This window comes from Mytilus californianus, unplaced genomic scaffold, assembly GCF_021869535.1.
Source record: "Mytilus californianus isolate M0D057914Y unplaced genomic scaffold, xbMytCali1.0.p SCAF_11, whole genome shotgun sequence".
Taxonomy (NCBI): Eukaryota; Metazoa; Mollusca; class Bivalvia; order Mytilida; family Mytilidae; genus Mytilus; species Mytilus californianus.
The window spans coordinates 48,414,366-48,440,490 of NW_026262593.1; the positions used below are offsets into that span (position 1 = coordinate 48,414,366).

The 26,125-nt window shown below is 33.0% G+C and overlaps 1 protein-coding gene across 3 annotated transcripts; it reads right to left on the minus strand.

Annotated features, from left to right (window-relative positions):
* Positions 1-1,514: 1,514 nt before the first annotated feature.
* Positions 1,515-24,970, minus strand: LOC127720227 (probable polyketide synthase 1). Of its 3 annotated transcripts, none has more exons than XM_052226711.1 (11): positions 24,921-24,970; positions 18,060-18,146; positions 16,990-17,150; positions 15,964-16,179; positions 13,887-14,047; positions 13,065-13,268; positions 12,553-12,734; positions 11,888-12,062; positions 4,441-11,433; positions 2,734-2,895; positions 1,515-2,093 (listed from the first exon to the last, which is right to left on the minus strand). In XM_052226711.1, the coding sequence occupies exons 2-11, from the start codon at positions 18,108-18,110 to the stop codon at positions 1,861-1,863; spliced, it is 8,538 nt and encodes a 2,845-aa protein (XP_052082671.1). In that variant the 5' UTR covers positions 18,111-18,146; positions 24,921-24,970; the 3' UTR covers positions 1,515-1,860. The 3 variants fall into 3 exon arrangements, with proteins under 3 accessions (XP_052082671.1, XP_052082670.1, XP_052082672.1); XM_052226710.1 differs by lacking the exon at positions 24,921-24,970 and adding an exon at positions 21,282-21,384; XM_052226712.1 differs by lacking the exon at positions 24,921-24,970 and adding an exon at positions 18,644-18,754.
* Between the last annotated feature and the right edge of the window lie 1,155 nt (positions 24,971-26,125).

Consider the following 26,125-nt stretch of genomic DNA (forward strand, 5'->3'; position numbering starts at 1 on the left):
TTAATCAAAATTTAAATTATAATCTATATTGTGCACCATTTTCCTCAACCTTAGGAGGGTGTCACGTGCACACAGTAACACCCCCTGGATCTGCCTCTGGTACATTTTCTATTCATTGTACATTCTTCCTTATGAATAAATGTAAATGTTTTATATAAGTCTAGGAGACAGCAAACCAACGACACAAATAACCAAGCATAACCAAGCGGTCAGCACACAAACGTTTAACACTAAATTTTGCATGATTTCTATTAAGACATTTATCAAACAACGTTTGTTTTCCTGTCTGAATGGTTTTACACTAGTCATATTTGGGTCCCTTTAGAGCTTGCTGTTTGGAAAGGCTCCGTGTTGAAGGCCGTACTTTGACCTATAATGGTTTACTTTTACAAATTGTGACTTGGATGGAGAGTTGTCTCATTGGCACTCATACCACATCTTCTTATATCTTAAAACCAAATAATAGAAATGTGAACAACAACAGCTCATGTTACGGCCTTCAACAATGAGAAAACCAAACCCCATATAGTTAATAGTTAGCTAAATAAGACAATTATCAACGGCCCGATTTATAAATACAATGAACAACAAACAATTTTGGCCGATGTCAACCAATACCAACCACGAAAAAAAATTGGATCAAAGTCGAAAATTTTTAAGAAAATTGCATTTACCAAGTTACAAATATAAGGCTGTTCTTCAATAATCTGGACTGTTACTACACGTGATTGCTTTCAATATTGCGAAATTCTCAATTCTTCGTGTGCAGTGAAATATTACATCTTTTACAGAGTATTTAAGAACTGGTCAAAGATACGAGACATTTAATTTTACACGCAACGCCCGTTACGTTTTCATTGACTCATCATAGATCATAAGTTTAAGAGCAAAAAAAAAAAAAACTAAAAATTCAGAAAAGATGTACCAAATAGGGCTAAGGCAATCTATGCCTGGGAAAAAATAAAAACCATGATGTTTCGAATAATTCAATATTTTATAAACAGTAAATTGGCAGAAAATGAACATATCAATGCTATTTCATATCAACACAAAAGTGCTGACTACTGGGCTGGCGATAGATTATTAAAGCTATCATTTATAAATCTGAAAGTATAAGAGCTGTTTCTCATTTAGAAGTTATCATAAAGCAACGCTAGGGCCCTCGGTCGCCTACATCAGGACAAACTTTCTAGTCATACTAAAATATGCATTTTTCATTTAATGACGATAAGAATTTGCTGTCTAACCTCCTGGTCTCCTCGCTTTATAGAACCTACTCATTGAATATTATGTTCTTGGTCCAGAATATGCATAGAACCATTACAGCATAAATAATTAAGAAACCATACAGATTAATGTCATACTTTACATTCACTATTTCTAGTCGCCAAAAAAATGAAAGCACTATGCATGTTGCTTTGATAGGAACAATCACTTTGCAGTGTTGCTTTAATGGGAACAGCTTATCTTGCACAGTATCCTTCTTGCTATCCAGTCATTAAAGTCACATGACCTTAATTTCAAATGTATTTTTATTTCTCTTCTGCTAAGTGTTAAGTACAATATTTGATATTTCTAAATTTCTAAATATATAAAATTCATCATAAATATTTCAATGCATTTAGAACATAACAATAAATTTATCACCTGAAAGAAGTTTTGGCATATTTTGATAATTTACACTCTTTCTTTACAATACAGGTGTTTGAAAAATAAAAATAAAAATATAAAACTTATTCAAAAAGTCAACTTCCGCTCACGTCAATTACTTTCCGGATTGTCGGGGTTATTGGAGATAAAGTCTACTGATAAATCGGAGAGCATCCAAATCGGTTTTCAGACAACGCAACACAAAAAGTCTCAGAAAGAAGTAATTATAACTTCTTTCTCTTCTACAGAGTCAATTTCATTTTTCGTGTCATCAAAAGTTGTAATGTTTTCTTTTATAACTGTTTCTTTCAATTCTTTTGGATTCGCCCTTTTACCAAGAGACCTTTCCCTTATGGAAAGCCACCACTGCATGGCCTGATTTTTTAAGCTTGTTTTGAAGATATATGTCCGAGAATTTGTGCATAAGATAAGAGCTGTCTGATCTGAAAGATAAAACACAAGACGTTAATCATTCTTTATAAGTTATAAATTTAAGATAAAAATATTACATTATTTCTTATAAATATACCTTCCACAGACACAGGTAGATTTGCTTAAAATCTAGACGTACGCAGATATTACCTAATAGAGTCGATTGAAACTAACTTTATGAAAAGAGAGACGACTTTTGTTTTCTTTGTTTCTTATTTTCAAATTTGTGTAGCAACATTCCAACAGCACCTTCACATCCAAACATATTGCCAAGTTTGAACCCGGATAAAGATACCAAGGGGGCAGTTAAGTCAAAGATTTATTCACCATAAAAAATAGATTTGCAATCCATGCAATACGGTTAATAATGTAAATCTCCTTTCCTAGAAATGAGGTAAAGTTATGGTAAACATTGCCAGTTCCTCTTATTTGTTGTCTGTGAAGAAACTTGTTGATATTGTTATTATTTTCACAAAAAATCGGTACATCTATTTGCTGTCTGTAATATGTTTTTGTTAGCTGACTATAAAGTATGGGTCTTACTTAATGTTGAATTCCAAATAGATACTAACATCCACGTCATTTGGTCCCTGATAGATTTTTGTCTTATTAACCATGTTTACACATCTCCTTATTTTTACAAGGACTTACCATTCATATCGACCATTCTAAGATCTGTGATATCGGTGTATGCGATTCGCCTTTCCATCTTGTGAGGTCGCGTCCCCCATTTTAGGAACTTTTCATCGTCTGATCCCAGGAAGAGATATACTTCGTGGTCCCAACCTTTCTTTGTCTGTTTCATGAAAACATCTGGAAAAGAAATAATTGTATTTTTTAGATAATGCATTTTATACTCAACTTGAGAGGTCTAAAAAAGTGTCTGATTAGATTTTACCAGGGACCATAAATTGTATCAATTAATTGGACCCACTAAAAAGTAAAATCACAAAAATACTGAACTCCGAGGAAAATTCAAAAAGGAAAGTCCCTAATCAAATGACAAAATCAAAAGGTAAAACACATCAAACGAATGGATTACAACTGTCATATTCCTGACTTGGTACACGCATTTTATTATGTAAGATAATGATTCTCCATAAATTTTTCCCGATAGAAAAATTGCTCAAATTGCTTGGTAAATAAGAGAAGTTATAATTTAAAGAAATACTTGGGGATAGTATTATAAGCTGAATTTTGTAAATTATCTTATGGTAAATTAAATCATTGACTAGAGATGAGTAGCACTTATTCCCTGTTCTTGAATGATACGCCTTTACATGGTGGTTTTGTCAAAACGAAATTACGTTAAATGAAATGAGCAATGCTACATCATTTATATGTGTTTGTTTGTTGTTTTTTTTATGTTCAACACCACTCAGACCTTGGCTATATCATGGCTGCCAGTTTATATAGTTGCAGTTCGCCAGAGAACACAAGGAGAACCACTGACTGTCGGCAGGAAAATTGTAAATCACGTCAGGTTAGATAGTAGTCGAACAGAACTCGCTTCGAGCGGGGTTCGAACCCATAACCTCAGTCTTGACAGGCTAGTGGTCACACTAGACAAACTACTTAGACCGTGTGGCTAACAATCTCCCTATATGTGAGTTTGTAGAATTATCTTTATTGTTATTTTTGTAACTTGTGTCTTATAGTTCTATAGTGCTGCTATTCTATTCTGATTTTCTAATTTTTCGTAATCTACAAATTAAAGTTTCTTTGGTATACATGCAACATGTATAGATTTCTGTGTATGCGTATTATCCAATTAAGGATGTTCGCTCCTCTTGTTTTTGAATTTTTGCCAGATTTTCGGAATCCTCTGGTTTTATCAATTTTTTGCCATCAAAAAATTTTGTCCACTAACCCCTAATTTTTTTTCATGATTTTATTACATATAGTTTTAAAAGCCATATTTGAAAATCTTACAAAATCCTTGTTATTTTTTCATAGTTTTTAAAGGAGAAAAGCGGACAATGTTTAAAGTATAAAAATCTAGAGAGAATCATTTCCCGCCAAATTTTCAGTGGCTTATATCTCGAAAAATGGAACACGGACCCTTCATTTTTTTCTGCTTTTTTAGTTCCTTTATTTATATACTATCGTTTTATAACAGTCTTTTTAAAAGCTTGTTATTTTGAAACAGAGTAGCGAACATCCTTAAAATAACAAATTGCTTCAATTTGCAATGGATATGCCTTCGCTTCAAGAAATTAAATGGAACGGTATAGATTATATTTCGTAAACTATAATTGATACAAATTGACATACATGTCGATATAAATATATTTATATATGTTACTGAACTTAAAAAACTTATTTGCATTATCAAAAACAAATTTATTTAGTACTCACTTGAAATATTTTTTTCTGAAGTCGATATTCCAGTTTTACAACTTGCTACGTCATATGATGTCATTTCCTCTAATGTAATACCCGGATTAGCTACGAATCTCTCTATCATCATTAGCATAAAGTTGAGAAGATTATGAGCTCTGTCCTGGTCAATTATAAGTGTACTGCATCCCAGTTCGAGTTCGAGCTTCTTCGTTGTTTCATCATTCCACACATAGAAGATGGTTTCGTTGTAATAATTTCCAACCTGAAGTTTTTTAATTTTGATTGGTGTTCTTTTTCCATGGTCAATAGCAAGAGATGATATTTTTGTTGTTTCTTCCATTACAATTTGGTGTCGGAAAATCTCATTGACAGGATGATTCTTTACGTCCTGTATGATGTCAATAAAAGGCATATATCCGTGATCTAATGCCTTCATGATCTTTATTTTATTTCTTTGAATAATTTCAGCAACTTGTATTGAACTATCTTCGAATTCTTGATATAGCGGTATACGATTTGTAAAACGGTTGGCCTCTCTCTTCAACTCGGGGAAAAACATTCGGCAGTCAATGGTTGTCATAATAGCTACTGTTGGCTGGCGTAGTTCAACGTGTAGTAGAATTTCAAACATAGTGGCAAAAAGGTGAAACAGGGTACATTTGTTAGCTTCAAGCAGAGGTCTTATCCCTGTTGCTACTTTGTCAGGTACTCGTACTCGAGTAAACTCAAAGAAGTTTGGATCTGTTGTTAAATCCCCTGTTACAGACAGGGACATTGGTTGAAGATTTTCTGGAATTACTGTTTGCCAGAAGGTTCTAAGTTCCACATCATCATCGATCAATCGTCTTTCAATATGCAGTGCTATATCTACTGGGTCTGTAGGGTCTTCATTAGGGGCGTCTGGTCGAAGGTCCCTCATCATCATCGAGATGGAATGCAAATCCAGTGCTAAATGGTTGAATAAAAATCTCATGATCGCTTGTCGACCTTTCTTGGCGTAGAAAACCCTCATTGGTAGGTCTGTTGCTGGGTCAAACAGATAGTCATCTATGTTTGGAGGATGTCTTGTTTTGTGAAGTAGGAGAGATTTCTCAACAATGCGGAAGTCTATTTCCACCTCTTCCGGTTCCAGAATTACTCGTTTGACACCATATCTAATGTCATCATGGCCTGGTATGAATAGTGTCCGCAGAGCAGGATACTTTTGATGAATTTTCACAATCAAGGGTTTCCAATATTCTGGCATAGCTATGACACTATCAACAGTAATATCCCCAAACATGTATAAAGATGGGTCATATTTATTCCTCATATGACCATTGTAAGCTCGTTTTTCGTAAGGTGTCATAGAGTTTGCGACATTAGTATCAATTTCCCTTACTTTTGGTTCCTCTTCGGCATTACCATTTTCAAGTTTGTCATTTATTGCTTCTGCTAATGCCATCATTGTTGTTCCGTCTGTCAGCAACATAACTAAAGAAATTTTGACATGCATAACCTTCAGGACTGTTTGTGCGAACGTCATTGCAAGCATAGAATCAACACCCAAAGCTGATATTAGCGTGTCTTCATTGAGCAGTGAATGTTCTACTCCAAATACATCGCTTGCCAGAATAAACAAGGCTTTTATAATGGCTTCCATTCTCTCTGCTCTTGGTATAGACATTATTTCATTGAGGTCAAAGTTCAGTTGTGCTGAATTTAGCTTAGATCTTCTTTGTTCTAATATTTTGTCGACAAAACCTCTAAATCTATACTGTACAAGGGACATGTCCTCCGAAATAAGTCCAGATGCTATTACATCCCAATCAAAAACGCCATACGTCACTTGTGGGCAGGTATTCTTCAAGACTTCTATTAAACTTTTCCTAATGGTTGGTATACTTAATGAAAGTAGTCCTCTTTTCTCTAAAATTTGTTCAAGGCTGTCATCATTAATGGCCATGCCTACTTTGAGAGGACCCCAGTTTATACTTTGTCCACATAAACCAAGGTATCGACGATAGTGAGCCAACGAATCAAGAAAAGCATTTGCAGCTCCGTAATTGGTTTGACCTGCGTTACCAAATACAGATGTCATAGAAGAATGAATGACAAAATAATCTAGAGACAGTTTTTCAGAGACAATATGTAAATTCCATGTCCCAAGAACTTTTGGCATTAATACCTTTTGTAGCTTTTCTCTTGTCATGGATATAAATAGAGCATCATCAAGAACACCAGCTCCCTGGAAAATACCTTTTATTGGATAGGGTGCTTCTGATATAATTCGATCAAATGACTCTTGGAGAGACATTATACTGGTTATATCAGTTTGCATAGTTGTAATATAGCATTCATAACGGTCTGACATTTCCTTGATTTTAGTTTGTTTCTCATTTGAAGGTTCTCTCCTTGATAAACTGACAATGAATCCAGCTCCCCGTTCTGCCAACATATTTGTTATTTCCCATCCAAGACCTGTCATTCCACCAATAATAATATATACAGCCGTTTTCCTGAAAATGAGATTCTCTGGGATTCTAATATCGCACATCTGTGCATTGCTTGATCCAGTAACGTCTACAACACTACTTGGAAATGGTAGTAAAGTAGTGTCAGAAGGTTCAAGTCTAATTTGATCTTTGGCCAAAAGTTTATGTTTCTGTTTTTTCAGCCAATTGATGACTGTTGGAACAATCTGTGGGAGTTTGGTTTTTGACAAAACCTCATCAACATCAACAGTCACGAATTGAATATGGGCTGAACGGGCAGCCACATAACGCTCAATTTGCAAAGGTAGGAACTGTCTCAGAGATGCAATCATTGTCACGTGTTTAGCTACTTCTAAAAATCCATGTATCGTCTGAAGATCTATTTTCATCAATGGGATAACTATTGATGATATTTGGTCAGGTGACATGATTTCCTCCAATTTGAACACCATAGCCGGTCCCGATCGTCTAGATGCGATTAGATTTTTTAAGATAATTGCAGACATCTCATTTTCATTGTCAGTAAGAATAAGGTAGTTTTTCTTTGATGGTAACTTGCTAACTAATTCCCATAAAAGAGAAGTAGTACAAAGCATGCCGGGAACATATGGTTGTAAATCTGTCAGACATACCGTGCATGATTTAGGAACGTTTACAACAGACTGAATTTTAAGTGGATAACATGCTACAAATTCTTTCACCGATTTGTCTTTTTTTTCTTGTTTATCTATTCGTTTGCCAACAACTTCAAACGTGAGAACTCCGTAACCATCTTTATGATCTTGTGGCCATATAGTCACTGCTTCCACTGCATTCTCGAAAGTCAAAGGGTATAACGAATTGTTGTGTAGACATGCTTTCGATACCTGCAGTAAGACGGATTGATCAAATATATCTCCATCCATCTCCTGTAAAGAGTAGAATGTATCATTCAAAACATCTGGAAGATTGCTCCTGTATTCTGCTACACAATACTTGTCAATTGATTTGACTTTTGGAGTTTTTATTCTTTCAGAATCTGGTTGCGTTACAAATTCGTTTTCATATATTTTCTTCTTCCTGATGGCAATTTCTGGTATTTCTAGTCTTTTATTGTTACCTTTGAGAACAGTAAGCAACTGTTTCATGCATTCCTTGAAGCTTGGATCTATATCGATGAGGTACAACTTGAAACTCTGTTCCCTAAGTACTGATCGAACAAATCCCCATAGCTCTGATCCGACAAGGTTAAACTGGCCTGATACATCGGGTGATTGAGTACTTTGAGTCAATATGTAGATTGGAACCGAATCTTGTCTGTCTGACATGAACTTTAAGATTGTCAGTAATAGATCACAGTTGTTGACCAAATCATCGAGTAAAACGGTACCATCTGTCGTATATTCTTCTTTCATTCTTCCATTTGCAAAGATAATACATGTTTCTTTATCGTCTTTCATTGATTCAGCTTCGCTGGGTTTGAAATGTTCTTCCAATATGTCTTCGATGATATTGGTTGAATTATGGGCAATATAATAGCTAATTTCAATATCACCATAAACATGTTCCTTAAATGTCTGCTTTGTCCTTTCATCCCGGGAAATAAAAATAAACCTTCTTTGTTTTCGTGGATTCGATATCTCGTCCTTTTTTACATCTTTTTCTTCATCTTCGCTTGAACTAAATTCTTTGTCCAAGTCTCCCTTTTCATTGCTTGATAAACTGGAGCATCTGTCTTTATCTTGGTCTTTTTTCTCGCTTGAATAGCCTGAACTGTTTGACTGTTTGTCATAGTCATCCTTGATAATTTCTGTATCTGCTTTACATGTAAAAGAGCTCTTATCTGATTCTTCATCATATTGTTCGTCTTTGTCATTTAATAGTGCAATGTCGTTAGAAGTTTTTTTGTTGTCTTCTTGCAAGTCAACTTCTGTCCAAACTATTTTGTGTGCAATTTGACCGTTGTGTCTCTCTGACTTTTCAATTGCCCTAATCGTAAAGTCCTTAACCTCAGCCACTACAATGCCATCAGGTTGGAGTAAAAGTAGGTTATACAAAATTTCATCCTTAGAAAATGATGTCAAATTCATGTATGCTAACATATGTTTTTCTGGAGATCGTCGTAAAATAAGCTTTTTAAATCCTGCAGGAAGTAGTTGTCCAGAAGGTCTTTCCTCCATCAATTCAAAAATGATTCCAGGCGTTTGTAAAAGGCCATCGAGGATTGCTGGATGAATATTTGTTGTATTCAAATCTTTGATCAGCAACTCTGACAAGGTCACATTAACAAGACATTCAGTTCTATTTTTATATCCATCACCTAGGATTTGTAGGTCATCACCGTATGAAAAGCCAAGTGTTTTCAATGTTTCATATGTCTGGTCTTTGGGATGAAATATTTTGCATCTCTCTTTTATCTTCTGAATATCAACAAAATTTACCTTTACATCTTCATTTATCAATCTTGATGTTCCGCGTGCTATGATGTCATTTCCTGTTTGTATCGTAAAGGTCATGCTCTTCAATGGCTCTAACGACTTTAGCATTACAAAGGCTTCACAGGGGCTACCTGGTGATAAACGGAGAGGTCTTTGAAAATCCACTCCTATTTCCAAATTAAAAGGCGACTGCTCTAGCAGACTTTTACTAGCTTCCAACGCCACTTCCGCATACAACGCTCCAGGGACTAAAATATTTCCTGCTACGTTGTGCTCATAAACATAAGGAGTAGAAGTGGTACTGATGTCTATTTTGAAAGGTGTATTATCGTCGGACTGTCGTTTTACAAATGGATGGGCTGATGCCAATCTTCCTCGACCTTGTTTTCTTAATTTCGTGCTGTCGGCTTCAAATAATGATTTCATTCTGTTTGGTATGTACTTCGGTATATCGGATATTACAGCAGTGTATGGATTAATTCGTTCCATTTCAGGATTCACACCATTTTTGTAGAACTCTGCAAGTGAATCCATTATGCAGGATGATTCTGAGTTCACGTTCATAGAGGGCAAGCTAATTGCCTTTCCTTCTGCGAAACTATCACTCAAATGTGTTCTTAGAACAGGCTTTGGGCCAATTTCGACAAATATATTTATAGTATTAAGCAGGCCAGCATTTCGGACTGCTTTTTGAAAAAAAACAGGTTTTCTGACATTTTCCCTCCAATATGAAGCCGTAACAAATTGTTCAGGAGTGGCTACCTCACCAGTCACAGTAGAAAATAACTTCACTGTAGGTGTTGTACCAGATAACCCATGAAGGGCATTTTCTAGATCAATGCTGGATTTTTCCGTATGGTGACTGTGATAGGCACATTTAACATGAAGTGGTCGTAAGAAAATGGGTTCGTCTTCTTCTTCACTTTTCTTTTTCAGCTTTTGCATTACTTCATTGACAACATCAGTATCACCGGATACGGTCGAGGATTTTGAACTGTTGTACACAGCAATGTTTATTTTTCCATCATACTCCTGGCATAACTCGTCTACCATCTCTGTGTTGCTACTGCCAACCACAAACATGGACCCTCCTGTTGCTCTTGATAAGATTGCCGATCTGTGATATATAACCTTGACAGCATCTTCAAGAGATAGACAACCTGAAGCATATGCAGCGGCAACTTCTCCGACAGACTGCCCCAATACAACTTTTGGTTCTATGCCATAATACTTCCAAAGCTCTGTCAATCCAATTTGACAAGTAAAAATTGCCAGATGACCAACCAATGGTTCAGTCAAGTCTGCTGCATCTTTCAATTTCTCATAAATTGACCATTTAGTATAAGGTTCCAATAATTCGTCCACTTTTTTTACAGTTTCACTAAACACTGCTTCACTTTGCAAAAGTTCTTGGCACATTCCAGTCCAAGTTGTTCCAACACCACAAAACACAAAAATAACATTTGGTGGGTTCAAACCAGCTGGTCGAACACTTTCAATCGTTTTCAATTGTCCTTCTGCTTTTTGGCGGAGATCTTCCTTTGATTCACTCACGAAAGCAAGTCTGTACTTGAAGTGCTCACGTCTGCAAGAACTAGTGTATGCAATACTCTTTAGGCTGTCTACTGATGTGTCTTTGAGACAATGTATGAAATGTTGAAGGCTATTTGTAAGGCCACCATTGTCCAGAGCGGACAGAAAGACAATGTACTTTTCTTTGGTATCTTCATCTGTCTCTTGCACATCTTCAAGTGGAAACTGTTTTATAATTGCGTGACTATTTGTACCTCCAAATCCAAACGAGTTTACACAGCTCATTCTTGTTCCGTCGTTCAATGTAGGCCAATCTTCAACAGCGATTGAAACCGCCATGTTGTATTTTGGGAAGTCAATCTTTGGGTTTGGTCGCTCAAAATGAAGAGATCTAACGGTTTTTCCATGCTTCATCATAAGAAGAACCTTAACGATTCCAGCTACCCCAGCTGCTGATTCTAGGTGACCGATATTTGTTTTAACTGATCCTATTTTTAGTGCCTCTTTCCCTTCTTCTCTGTATTGAGAGAAAAATTCACCCAAACTGTTGGCCTCAATTGGATCTCCAACAGGTGTACCAGTTCCTACCATAACAAATCATAAGTATATTATCTGAAACATCGAAAAGGGACTAACAATCCTCTAAAATACCCCCATAAAGATAAAATCAAAGATCGTATTGCAATATTTACATTCATTTACACGGTAATTGATGAAAGGGTCAAATTAATACAATACAAATATTCCAATACTATCAATTTAAACAGTAGAAAAGTTGTGAAAAGTAACTGCTTGGTTAATTTTTATCGTACTGTTTGTCCGCTCCCTCAAAAACTGATATTTGTTGAAAAGAAGGCAGTAGCTATGCGTCTGCATTTACATTAATCGAAATAAAAATTAGTAAACTGTTTCGGAGTCTTTAGACAATAGCTTGTACTTCAGAGTTGACGCCATTTCTTTAAAAAAAATTGAGAGGCTTACACAACATAGTCAGAACATGAGTTACTTTTGAAGTACACCATGGTAATTTATAGTTACCGTGAGCTTCTATATACTGCACCAAGTCTGGGCTGACATTGTTCTTTTCATAAACTTCTTGTAGCAATTCTGTCTGCATCTGTATAGATGGCGCTGTAATTGGTGTCATTGTTCTACCATCTTGGTTACAACCTGTCGCTATGGTAGCCCATATTTTGTTACCATCAGCTCTTGCCTATAATAAAATATGCATGATGTCATTAAACTTTAACATTGATACTAATCTGGTATTCAGAATGGATATGTACAAATCAAAACGAGGCAAGTGGCTATATCATGTGTAAATATCTTAACCTTTCAGAGTCTACGTAAGCTGAAAACAAGTAGTACTTTAGAAAATTTACCGTCAAATAATTCAAAGTACATGTATGCTAAAGAAAGCCTCCTTGTGATTTTGAGATGGAGAACAGCAATGAACGCGGTATTTTCTTGCTTTTTTGTTTTTTTGCTGTGCATGTAATGATTTTGTGTCATTGCAGGATACACAGTTGATGAATTTCAATCAAGATAAAATCATAAACAGTCCCCGAAAACTCAACTTGAGGCAGGTACTGTATCATTTGGCAGAGTGATAAGTTATAGTATCCAGCCCTCCTCGTCCTTGAGACCTGCTGCAGAATATTTCTTTAAAAAATCGGCACCTATCTTAAATCACATATACATACATCCTTCAGAGTTTTGAGGACAATGACTCCACCTCCTTCGCCTCGTATATATCCATCCGCTGTATCAGAAAAGGCTTGACACTGTCCTATGGGCGATACCATTCTTGCTTTTGACAGGGGAATAAGGATATCTGGATACAGAATACTATTGACTCCCCCGCAGATCGCCATGGTACAATCACCTAACGAAAATATGTATCACAGTTAATTTTCAGAATGTATGTAATGAAACTGGAGCGATATTCGGTGTTACAAAATAACGTCAAAATATATGGCCTTTTTAACGTATTATCAATGCGTATCTTTTAACATTGTCTGTTTTTTTCTTTTCGGTTTGATTGTAAAAGGTGTTGAAAATTTGGCTTGACATTTAACATTGTCAACTGAATAAAAAGATACATGGTAACTCAACGGTGACCTATACTTGCTTTCATCCGCGTCATTTGTACTCTTGTTAGATAGTTATCTCATTGGCAATCATACCAAATTTTCTAATTTGTATATGGACTTACCACTTTTCAGAGCTTGTGATGCTAAATGTATAGCAACCAGAGATGAACTACATGCAGTATCTATAGACATGGATGGACCAAGGAGGTTATAAACGTAGGATATACGAGCAGCTATAATACTTGGAGCAGTCCCTGTCAGTGTGTAGTTACTGGCAACTGCTGGATCTTCTGTAGCAGAACTTTTGTAATCGTCATTCATAACTCCTGCAACAAACAATTATTGATGTATAGTTGTCTATATCGCCGATTTAATTCTGTTATTAACACACTTTTAACACCACAAGTTGTGTCCATTTGCCAATTGAGCAGAAAACAGTCCAAAGCCACCAATTGGTCTTCAAAACAGCGGGGAAATCCCGCACCCGGGGCGGGCTTTAGCTGGCCCCTAACCATATTGCAAACTTTTTGACATTCAGCATCACTATATGAAGACTGATTCTTATCAGGACAAAGTGGATCGCTGCTTATATTAAACATGATAAGTTGAAAGTAATATTTGGGCGTTTTTATCAATTTCTAATATAAAGAAATACCTATTTGTATCCCAGTTTATCTTAACAAAAGATTAAATGCAATTTAATGTAAGATTTGAAAAGCTTAACGATTAAATACATAACGCACATATAAATTTGCTCTTTCCGCTAGCTCTTAATTTTCCAGGAAAATGTGTGTCCGTCTAATGGAAAACAACTCTTTCAGATGGATCTTCAATTACAGGGCGGATTATAGAATTTTCAGGGTTTACCGACAATGCAATAATGTTGTATTGCACACAATTTAAACACATTGCATTATACTAAAGGTGTTTCATGGTCGACTTACCAATATAAACACCAGTCCGAGTTTCTTGAATATCTTTTCTCATTAAACCACCATCTTCAAGTGCCATGTGAACACACTCAAGAATGTATCGTTGTTGAGGGTCCATTTTAGCTGCTTCCGGTTCACTAATTCCAAACATTTTTGGATCAAACTCATCAAAGCTGAAAAAACCAACATTTGTCCTCTGTTATACCGCTATTAATGAATTAATTGTTTTTTTCATGGAGCCAGGACATATGTTTTTGACACACGAATTTATCTTTAATCTTCAACTTCAACTTCTTGGTATTCTAAAAATCGCTATTAATGGTAATGCGTTTGATACTCAAACCACAAGTCTAAACCCACAGCAAAGTAAAAACCTTGTCAGTTATTAAGATTTTAATGCTTTTATCATTTCGATTTTGTTGCTGCAATATCTTTTTTGTAGTTGTTAAATAAGTTTACAACTTTTTCTAGCAGACATTGGGTCAACTACTTTCGAAAGTAATTAATTACATTCAATTACAATCACAAAATGTTCAATTAAATTACACATTACATGTGACTTTTTTCACCAATGTAAATAATTACTTTCAATTACTTGGCAAATGTAATTAATTACTTTAATTATTTTTGAAAGGAAAATTTAGATAAAATGTTGAAAACATGCATTAATTTTATGATATGTACATACGTATCTTACATTGCTGTATAATAATAACAAATGAGATCTACAGCAACTATTTTAAAATTCAGTCAGTATCAAAGAAGAGTAAAAGTTAGATATCTGGTATGTTACGGAAATAAAGAAAAAACATACATAAATCTGAAGAGCACATAAAAAACTTTGTCAATCAAGAATCCTTAGGACTTGAGGTCTGGTTTAATTCAATGCTCAAAATGATAAAAAGTCTTATTCAATATTTTGAAAATATTAAATTTTGCTTTAATTACCCATTGAAATTTTATATTTTAAACAACAAGAGAGTCCTAATTTTAATATTTTGAAATGATTTTTTATTTCTATCACAATTTATTAAAATTATTTTCCCTAAAGAAACGATTTAGAAAGCCTGATTTTACAAAACAATCATGTACCTCAGGGTATATTTATCTCTCTCTAATTGGCTTAACACCTGTATAACATGCAAACATAACTGTTGTAAAAAGAGTCATTATAAAGTTTAAAATAAAACAAATAGTCAGAGGTTATATTTATTGATTGACTATATCGAAGTTGATTATGTTAAACAATGTCTAACAATATCTATTAAGACAGTGACTTACTAATGGTTTCTTTTAAACACAAACTATGGCATGTTTTTACAATCTTTCTTTTTCTTTTCTGTCAATTCAATACAAAATAAAGAATCTCCCATGTTTGTGTAATTACAAAAAATATACTGTGTAGGCTTTGCTTTGTCAGCTAACTACATTTACTTAGGTCATGGCTTTTCACTATTTTTTGAGAAAACACAAGAGTCAATCTTTCTGATCCTATATTTCAAATGTAATTGAGTTGTAATTGAAAAGTAATTGTCAATTACAGACAATTTTGGTTATGTTATTCATTACTTTCAATTACTTGTAATTGAAAAAATGCTCAATTACATATTACATTCAATTACTTAAAAAATTGTAATTAATTACGGTCATTTAATATTACATTTTTCAATTACCCCATGTCTGTTTTCTATGCAATCCCCCGATAAGGGTTAATTTAATGCATAACATAGTTTTCACCCAGTCTAAAAAATCATCACACATCCTTATAATTACAAATGCATACTAATTGTAAATAATAAATACATTGTATAGTTTAACGACATTAAGTATTCAAGATCCCCGTATAATTGAAAAGTTAAAACGAAAAACTCATTTATATACAAAAGCCTCTGAAATTTACACACCAGTCACCATGGAATACCTTGTACTTAGTGAATAATTGCGTCAATATTAGCTAAAATTTTACGTTTTTCTGTTATAAATTAATACTTAAAAAAATCAGCACTGCTAATTAGAGTTTTGTGAAAAAAATTTGAAAATTTCTATTGAATCGTAACAATATCTATCTGCATCTCAAACATATACATACTTTTGTAAAAATCCACCTCTACGGACATATGTTTTACCGGGTTCGTCGTAATCTGCTGAATAATATTCTTCGACATTCCATCTTTCTGGCGGGATTTCAACCACGTGGTTCTCCCCATTCACTAGAACACGCCAAAAATCATCAACAGTTTCCGCTCCAGGAAATTTTCCACCAACACCGACTATAGCAATGGCGTTATCTAAATCTAGACCGGATCTAAAAAAAATATGGCAGTTCAAATGTAAATACAAACAAATAACAAACAAACATTGATTTTGTCAGAAAGTAATTTGAGATGCAAATACAAATAATATGTATGTTATATTATAACGATGTTTCATCGAAAACCTTATGCCCGACCCATCCTCTGAAGAATCACAGGCAGGGTAATTTTGTATTTGAAAACTAAAATGTCCAAAGGCCACAATTTCGGCAAAAAATCGCAGAACCGAAAAGAAACTAAAACTTGATTTATGAGTGACTTCATAGGATATTACTTTTTGCTAAATATCTACATTTGATTCAAACATTAAAACAAAAATAAACAAAATATTTTACAATTTTCAATGTTCCAGGGTCGCAATTTTCGCAAAAATCGCTCAAACAGTAAGAAAGTCAAATTGAATCTAATACATCTTATGATATGACTAAATGTCTTTCCGATAGATCGAAGCATCTCTTAAATATGCGGAAGAGACAAGTGTGACAGACTGACGTACAAAATACAAATCTGTACGTGTCAAACCCTTCAATTTGACCCAGTAAAAACAATTGACTTTTCCAGAATAAATTCGATTTTATGTTTACCAAAATGAAATATTAAATTTAAGCCTCATTTTCAAAGTTAAATGGACTGCTCCCTGCAAGACAATACATATCTCGCAATTTAAATTTTACACCATAACTATAAGATTTCGCGGGACCATACACATTCGTATATGAATTCGGTTCCTTACTTGGAAGAAGAAGAAGAACGTATAATGATTTGCATCATAAATAAATATAATATATATTGATGTTAATTACTGTTTAGATGGTTCAATATTTATCCGTCTTGATTTCGGTTGAGGTAACTGGTCCATAGGATTCATGTCTTTCCCTGGTCCCATTTCATCAACCTTATCACCCATCCACTCTCGGGCTTCATCCATTAATGCTTTACTATCCTCATCATCCATTAGTCCCTGCTGATAACAAAAAAAAAAACCATTTCATTATATGTATGCTCGCTTTGTGTATTCTAACTTTCTTTTATATTTTGTAACATTGTCCAGAAATAAGTATACTTTTATAAATTTTGACTTGGATGGAGAGTTGTCTCATTGGTACTCATACCACATCTTCTTATATCTATGATCGTCTCATGTAAGCTACGGAAAATTTTGAGTTCAAATTCTTCTTATTTCTTCAACATTTCTAAACCTTAACATTTATATCTGCCAAAAACGTAAACAAATGTTGGTTTCCCAAACACAGAACTAGCTTTTCCCATGAATTTGAATTACTATACATTATCTTTTTGAAAAGGCATAAAAAAGTACATGTCCATAGTTCAGAAGCAAATATCTAAGACTACAACGAGATGTTCTTGCTTAAATTCAATACACAATCAGCGAATGTGTCCGATTGATACATCTCTTTTTATAACATAGATAATACGACAGTTTATAGAAATGTGTTTGTGTGCAGCTTTAATGCAATAAATTAATTATCACGTGTAAAGAAAAAAAATGAGTTTGTATGTGGATACTTTTAAACAAATAATTAATTATGGTCTTTCTTAGCATGTTTTGGTTTATTTAGTCTTTTAATCAATGGGATATGGAATATCTGAGCTCTTTCTTTCTTGTGAAAAATAAGATTGTTACGCCGTACCTTTGTTACTATGCAGTATAAAAGTCTTATGAAAAGACTACCGAACTGCGGTACACATTTAAACGCGGATAGATATTATCTAATATTGTAACTTTTCAATTACTAGTACATTTAGCGATTTTTAATTGAACAGTTGTTGGGTTCTGTTTCATTGGAAAGCACCCTTCAATCACACAAGGTTTATTTTTTGTAGTGTATCGCAGTCAATACGGAAAACGTACCATTTGGCTTCCGCCAGGGCCTCCCATCGGGCCATGCCCTCCTTGCATCATCTTTGCCGCTAGACACTCAGGTTACACTTTATAAGCCTGAAAATAATGAATCGTGTAAAAACATATTATGTTTATTTGTTTTACATTATAACATGTATGTCAAAGTATTGAAAACGTTTCTTATATTTATTCTCTGCTTGCATTTTGTTCTTATTTCAAATAAACATGGGGTACACGTGTGTGACATCCAAATTAAACTTGCAACGTAATTTGTGTTTGGAATTACGCCTAAAATAAAATTGAACACTTCTGAAGGTATTATTTTCTCGAAATTCAACAAATATAAGTCTTAATGTGTCTTGTCTGTTTTACCCGTGAAACGGTTTTCCAGAACCTTTTTGGTTCATCAAATCAAAATGAAGACCTTGTGTACTTTCAAATTCGTGTTGTTTTTTTTTTTAATGTAAAAATAATAAGCCTTTTCGAAAATGTTTCATAATATTTCAATTTGCTTCACAATTTGTACTGAACATACACATATTTCAGTTTAATAAATAAAAAAATATTATTTTAATCATACATCCATAACAAACCGTTTCAAAGTTGTCTGTCTCCCTTCGTCTGAGGAGCGTAAACAATGCATCCACCTAATGGCTATGAATTTGAACATGTAATACTTCCATTTCTAGTATATTAACTGAAAAAAGTCGTATCTAAGACTAATGTATCCAGTTCAGAAATACATAGATTTGTACATGAGGGTCTGAATGGGGTCCTTCATTTCTTACTTCTTTAACTTCGGACCTTTTTTCTCTATTCTATTTTTATTTCTATCTATTTTTCTCTTTTCTTTACAATTGTTTGCCCATAATTTGAAATAATTCGCACATAAGGAGAATGCGGAAATACAAAAAAAAATCAAAAAAATCAACCCAAGCAAAACAACAAAATACATGTATAACAATGAAGTATATTGTATGCCGAAGTGCTTAACTTTTGCCCTTTGAGAATGTCGAACTGAGTACAGTTTACATAATGATCTTTAAATCTATAGCCAAGTTAAAAAAATCTATAAAAAACTATCTACTCGTGGGCTCCGAAAGACGTTGGATAAAACAATGAAACAGACTTTAGTTATAGTAATTATACGTGAAACACTAAATGTGAAACACAAAGAATATATATCTGACCTTGAATTTGTAACGTGAAATCTGCCCCGAGGAGTTACATAACTTATTTTTGAGACATACATAACTTACCTAAGATGTTTATAGTCCACGTGATAGAATCACAATAAATGTGCAAACACGTTTAACGGTATTAAATTGGTTGTACTCATTGTAAATAGAATATTTATTAAAACGCGTTCTGACAGATAATTAGTGATTTGTTATTAATTCAATAAAATCGTCCTGTATATACCAGACATATTAATATTAACCGCTGGACGTTCGGCAACCATTAACGAAAGAGAGAAAAGAAGGGGCAGCTGCTGTCAACAATATCCAGAGCAAAAAAAGGCAGGCAGAGAAATATTTGCAAAACTTTTTCTCATAACTTAGAATAAAACGACGATGGTGAACCAATGAGTTTCTCTTAAACCAAGAAGCGTATTAAGTGGGGGAGGGGCAGGAGGCAGACGTATCAATCCGAACGTTGGCTTGCATTCCCCATTTTATTTTGAAAATCCTGGATCCGCACCTAATACCCTGTTCATGATGCTACATTCAAATCTGTAATATGTTATTATTAACCTTAATTGACTTACGCATATGAGTCGGGGTAATGCATATTAATCATCGCATGAACGTGATTTTCTGACGCAAAAATAGTAAACTGGAAGTACGCGCACTGATATAGTTAAGATTTGAATTTGTATTTAAGACACGCGTAGATTTATTTCAGACTTAAATCCGATGTTGGTTGAAATCGAACGTCAAACTATTTACCTCAAATTATTTTCTCTAAAATCGCAAATACGGATTTGATCCGGATTATATGGGAACGTTGTCAAATCGATTTGCGAAATCCGATTTTGTTGTGTCGTGTGATCGGGGTATAAAAATGTTACCAGGAACCAGTAGCGTAGGAGTAGAATGGATATTAGGAGGGGGCAATTTTTGAAAGATGCAAGCTAGACAAGAAAACCTTGTCTATGGTCTTTCAGTATAGTCTAGAAGTGAGTCAGTAAGTGTCCGTTTTCATTTTCAATAATTATTTCATCTTCTCAAAAGTGAGGGGAAACATAGTTCTCCCCATTGCCCCCATCCTACCGGCTCCTACGCCAGTGTCAGGAACTACATACTGTAGACCGGTTATTATACAAATAAAATATACAACAAACGGAAGTAGACAAATATTCCAGCTGACTTAAACTCATTTTAACCCTCAGTCCAAAACTATATACACAATTCATGCAGATATAAACTTAATATTCCGTAAATTATTTTTTCTTATATAAAACTCTGGGCGGATATGCATGAAACTACTTAAGTTAAGAATAGTTCCGAACGGACGGATTTTTCTACATGTTATGTACGATAAATTAGTACTTTGATTGGATATCTTAACTTAAGTGGTTTTATACATATCAGCCCTGACTTATTTTATGCAAACATATGTATTTGTGTGAACTGAGACTTTATATTAAGTTAAATGAACATAAACAAATAATATTTAATGAAGTATTGGATAAATTTACTCTTTTTTTTTCTTTTTTTTATCTATTATCGAAATTAGGGATGACATTGAAATATAAGTTTTGTGCCTTTAGTTGAATAAAATACTACCAATTTAAATTGATTTAGTAACAACTGAGCTTGGAAATTTTGAAAATAAAAAAGTTTGATTTTATAAGTAACCGCTTATTTTCAATTACACGAAGAATAAATAACCTTCTTTAAATAAGCTTAGGATCAAACATTTGAAAAGGCCGAAAACAAAAATCGTGTGTTGCAACCATATAAACCCTTAACGAGATTAAACAGGAAAACTTCATTCCTCTGAAATTATTTTGGTCTGTAGACGATTCATTCGAACTTTTTAAACAGCAAACATCATTTAAAATGGCTTGATAATTTTGTAACAAAATGTATAATATAATAAAGCAAGTACAGCATCTTATACACATATAAAGTTATTTTAAAAATTAAAAGGAATATTATATGTATAATTAATTCACAACGGTGCGCTATTTAGATTTCCGTATGAAATAAATAAAATGTGTCCTACCTTTCGTAAGTTTACTGATTATTGACAGTACGTTAACAAAAAACGCACATTTATTTTATTAAATAACTGCATGCCTCACCAGATCTAGGACGAAAAATGTTTTAAAAAATGAGCACATCTTTGCTTATGCAACCTATGATTTTTTTCATTTCATAATTTGTGTCCTGGGCGGAGCATTCTATTACTATATTTTGATTGACAGTAGACAAGTGTTGCCATAGTCCTATACTCGACATGTAATCATTGGTCAATTTGGGAGACATATATATATCAGACAATGTCATGTGCATATTAAACGTTCATTAACTTGTCAGAGCCTGGTAATAAAACATAAAGGTAACAAGATAATGTTTACATGATCGATGGTATTTTTTTCTTAGAATGAGAATTAGGAATCGCGCCGTTAGTGGCCATCATACAATCGCTTGTCGCTTAAATAATTTTTTATGTGTTGCTTGGAAATCATTCAACTCTGGACATTAAACATCAATAGTTGCGAAAGTGCAAATTCTTTATTATAATCTGTCAGACGACACAAACAGCGTTACAAGAGGAATTCAACAAATAACGGAAATCGCAGATATTATATGCAAATATTTATTATAAAATAAACTATAAACAAATTTATACAAAACAAATGTATACTCTGACCTATAGTTGTAAACTTTTGTGTCATTTGGTCTCTAGTGGAGAGTTGTCTCATTTCTTTTTATAAATATTAATTGAAAATCATTTTGTTTCTCTCTTGCTATATTTTCAGTACAGCGTATACTAGTTTATACATATCAAAGTTCATTAGTTCTGAATCTGTTTGATAAAAATTATAACTTACAAATTGAAATATATTTACTGGTCTAGTGTATTGAAGAAAATCGTTCCGTAGAAACATCACAATTTTAAAACACCATAAAGCTTACAATAATAAATACAAATAATTATTCGTTCTATTATTTTTTTCCCACAAGTCTGTTTCATTCAATTATAACAACAGTTTTTACACATACTACAAACTAAGATAAAAATGTAAACTGACAAATCGGAAAACCAATATGTTAATGAAATGCATGTATTTGTATCCATGCCTCATGATTATGAAAGAAACCTTGCATTTTACTGAATAATTGTTTTATGAATATGATATTATCGGTTTTTCATCAAACTAGAAGAGAAATGAACCATTAATGAAGAGTTTATCGTGTTATGTAACGAATTTATATATCATATGGTATATTGTAGAATTGTATGGTATTTTTACAAATACTTAGAAAATGCTGTTAACTCAAGGTATAAAAGCTGTATTTAGTTTATTTAGTTTGTTTAGTAAAATTCAAGATGACTTCTTTAATACAGAGACTCTCCGATGTATCTGATATATACATCGATATGTATCTGATCTAAAAATTGGGAATTCTCTTTGATGTGTATCTGATATATACATAGTGAATTCTCTTCGATACGTGTCTGATATATACATAGTGAATTTTGGTTGTAAAGTGTGGGGATATTAAGAAATCGATACTGGAACTCGTTATTTATATAGTATATATATATATATTTAGAAATTTCAGTGTGTATTTTGCACTCGGAAGACCACTACGGAGGTGTTTAAAGACCTAGACTACCCATGAATGTGTGACACGGTAGAAAGAGTTCCGGCACTATATTTACAAAGGTGCAGTAAAATGATGAAATATGAGTGTTGTTAAAAAATGACAATTATATTCTGTAAAGCTAAAATGCTGGATGGCAGTTTATGTCAAAAGTAAAGATCAACTGAATGCTATCATGTAAATTCCGAGATTTATTAGGTATTAGTAATCCTTATAACATGTATAACAACAGTAAGATGTAGTATGATTGCCAATGAGACAGCTCTCCATCAGAGACAAAATGATGTAGATGTAACCAATTATAGGTCACCGTACATGACAAGTTGACACGAAATGTTTTAAATAAAGTCAATAAGCACAGAGGGTTGTTGATTGATTATGTCATTGTTTGCAGTTTTATCTCAGTAGTCTGGGAGGAGGAGCTGACGTGGGGTGTTTTACGGAATGTAGGAAAAAGGTCAAAGGAAAAAAGGTCTAACGAAATAAAGCCACAATAATAAAAAAAAAAAGTAAATATAGTACAATTTGGAGTTTAGTATGGCGTTCATTATCACTGAACTAGTATATATATTTGTTTAGGGGCCAGCTGAAGGACGCCTCCGGGTGCGGGAATTTCTCGCTGCATTGAAGACCTGTTGGTGACATTCTGCTGTTGTCTGTTCTATGGCGGGTTGTTGTCTCTTTGACACATTCCCCATTTCCATTCTCAATTTTATATTAAAATTTTGAATATAAATTCTGTTTAATAGATTTTTATTAAGATGTAGACAGAAAAATATCCATGTATATTTTATATTTCTCTATCGTATGGAATAAGTCACAGGATAATTATTTGACCTGAATTTGTTTGTAGTAAATTATAACTGAAAAGAGTTTTCGAATATTTTAACATCCTGTTGATGTAAGGTTTGCAAATATAGACAGAAACGCTAAAACATGTTATGCGTGCAACTGAAATTCTATAGAAGATGAATATCATTTATATAAAGAAATTCGTTTATAAATTTAAACCTTATGACTAGAGAAATCCATCAGCATTTAAACTTGCACAATTGTAACTGTTCGTTATATAAAATAAAAACTCATTAGTATTTGACAGTATTCATACATTGCTGAAAGAGTTCAAAACTCCTAAATGTGTATATCCATAGTTATAAAATTGTAGAAATTTATAACACACTCAAAAATTGTATTAAATTGTGTTAATTGTATACCATAAATTGTATAAATTGTATTAAATAATTACTAAATTGTACTATTTGATGCTTTCTTAATATTTATATCATATTGTATTTATACATGTACATATAGCATATCATTCATTTCCATTAATTTTCTCTTGTTATGCATTATGTTTAATTTACATTATTTGTCAAGTTGTATATGTCATGTATATTGTACACTTGTATTACACAATTTCATATTTGTAATATGTGCTTTATCCAATACAATATTTGAATTTGAAATTGAATTTTGATATTTATTTTAGTACTAGCTGTATTGCGTTGGAATAAAGAATATAATATAATTAAATTATCATCGAGTTTTTAAACTACAATTAGATGCTTGAAAGCCTAGACGGTCTTCTGCTCAAGATACCATTTCTTGTTCTCAAATTACTTTAGCCTTTTATTGGAAAAAATGTCTTCAAAGTTGTTAAAAATTTACCACGTACCACTAGAATTAATAAGAAAAAATCAGATTTTACACATCTCAATAAAACATTTATCTAAGTATTTAAGTTTTAAAAGAACAAGATATATTGTGCCGCAGAGAAAACCTACCCCATCTTTTTTTTTCTTCATTGCGTTTTAGGTTGACGTTTATGTCAACTTTTATAAATGTAAACCACTTTTAAAACTTATTCTCAAAAGTTAGATAGTTGTGATATACTACAAATATTGATTGTAACAATTGTTTGATTGTAAATAAAGAACAGACGATTTTAAGGAAGAAACAAAAAGATCTATAATTAATTGTAAATCTAAAGCAAGAGGTACTTTGAAATTGATAAAATTATTGATCTTACCTGCTGTCTAGAAGACCAATTATTTTTCATCTAGCAAATTCTAACGCCTTTACAGACTTTTATATTCTGTATATGTTTAGCTTATTTATTCATGCATATCAAAAATATAATATTAATATTCATGATTCCACTTATGGCTAAACATTCATATTCAGACATTCATGATAGTAAACATGTCATAATTTCACATATCGACTTATTTACTTTATTTATTTAATAGTATTGTAATGAAGATATTAAAACAAAACTTGCCACTGTCTATTTTGAAATAAAATGCAGTGTCCCAAATGAAAAAAAAAGTTTGTAATTAGTTTTCATATTGATCTTTAAATATCCTGCTATTAAAACCTTTGGATTAATTTAATAAATATTTTTGACAATTGCAAGTTTCTTTCATTTAAATAAAAGAATAACAACTATGGTCCTTACATGTAAAACCTTGATTAGAGTACAACGCTATCTTGTAATTTTGGTAATCTACCATATATGCAATTAATTTACTATGTACACTATGAAACCTTGGGAAGGGAATTAAGTAAAATTGATGATGCTTTTTTTTAAACTTTCTTAAAGAAATTGACGTATTTCATTATGAATTGAGAAACCGTGATAATGTCTGAAGGGAATGTGCCACGTATATATATATAATTATGTATATATCCTGATAAATCTTTTAGTTTTTACTTTGAAAAGAAAACCACAAAACATAAACTCTTTGATATATAATTGATAATTGCTTTTTAATGCCGATCCGCTAGACTATCTATGGCCACATGTATCTATACGTTTCAAATGTGTTATAAATGAAATTGAAAAATATTTTCAAAACATGTAAAACTTCCACTGCAATTTTATTATGATATATGCCTGCTTATGGTCAATTTATTTTGTCATCTTACCATGGAAAGAAGTACATATAGTAAAACACCGCTTAATATCAATATGCATACCTACACCAGTAGCTACCATCTTTTCATTCTGGAGTCAAGGGCCTTTTTAATTCACCCCATTATACTATGATACTAGTGAGTAATTTACAAAACATAAAACTTAGTTAATGAATTCCGTTTTACAAACACCTGTGATACAAGTAGTCAGCCAAAATAAACTTTCAATGGCCCGATTAAAAGATTACTAGAATTGTAAATACACACAAAAATGTATGTGCTAAATTGGATAGTCAATGAAAAGGTATATACTATGAA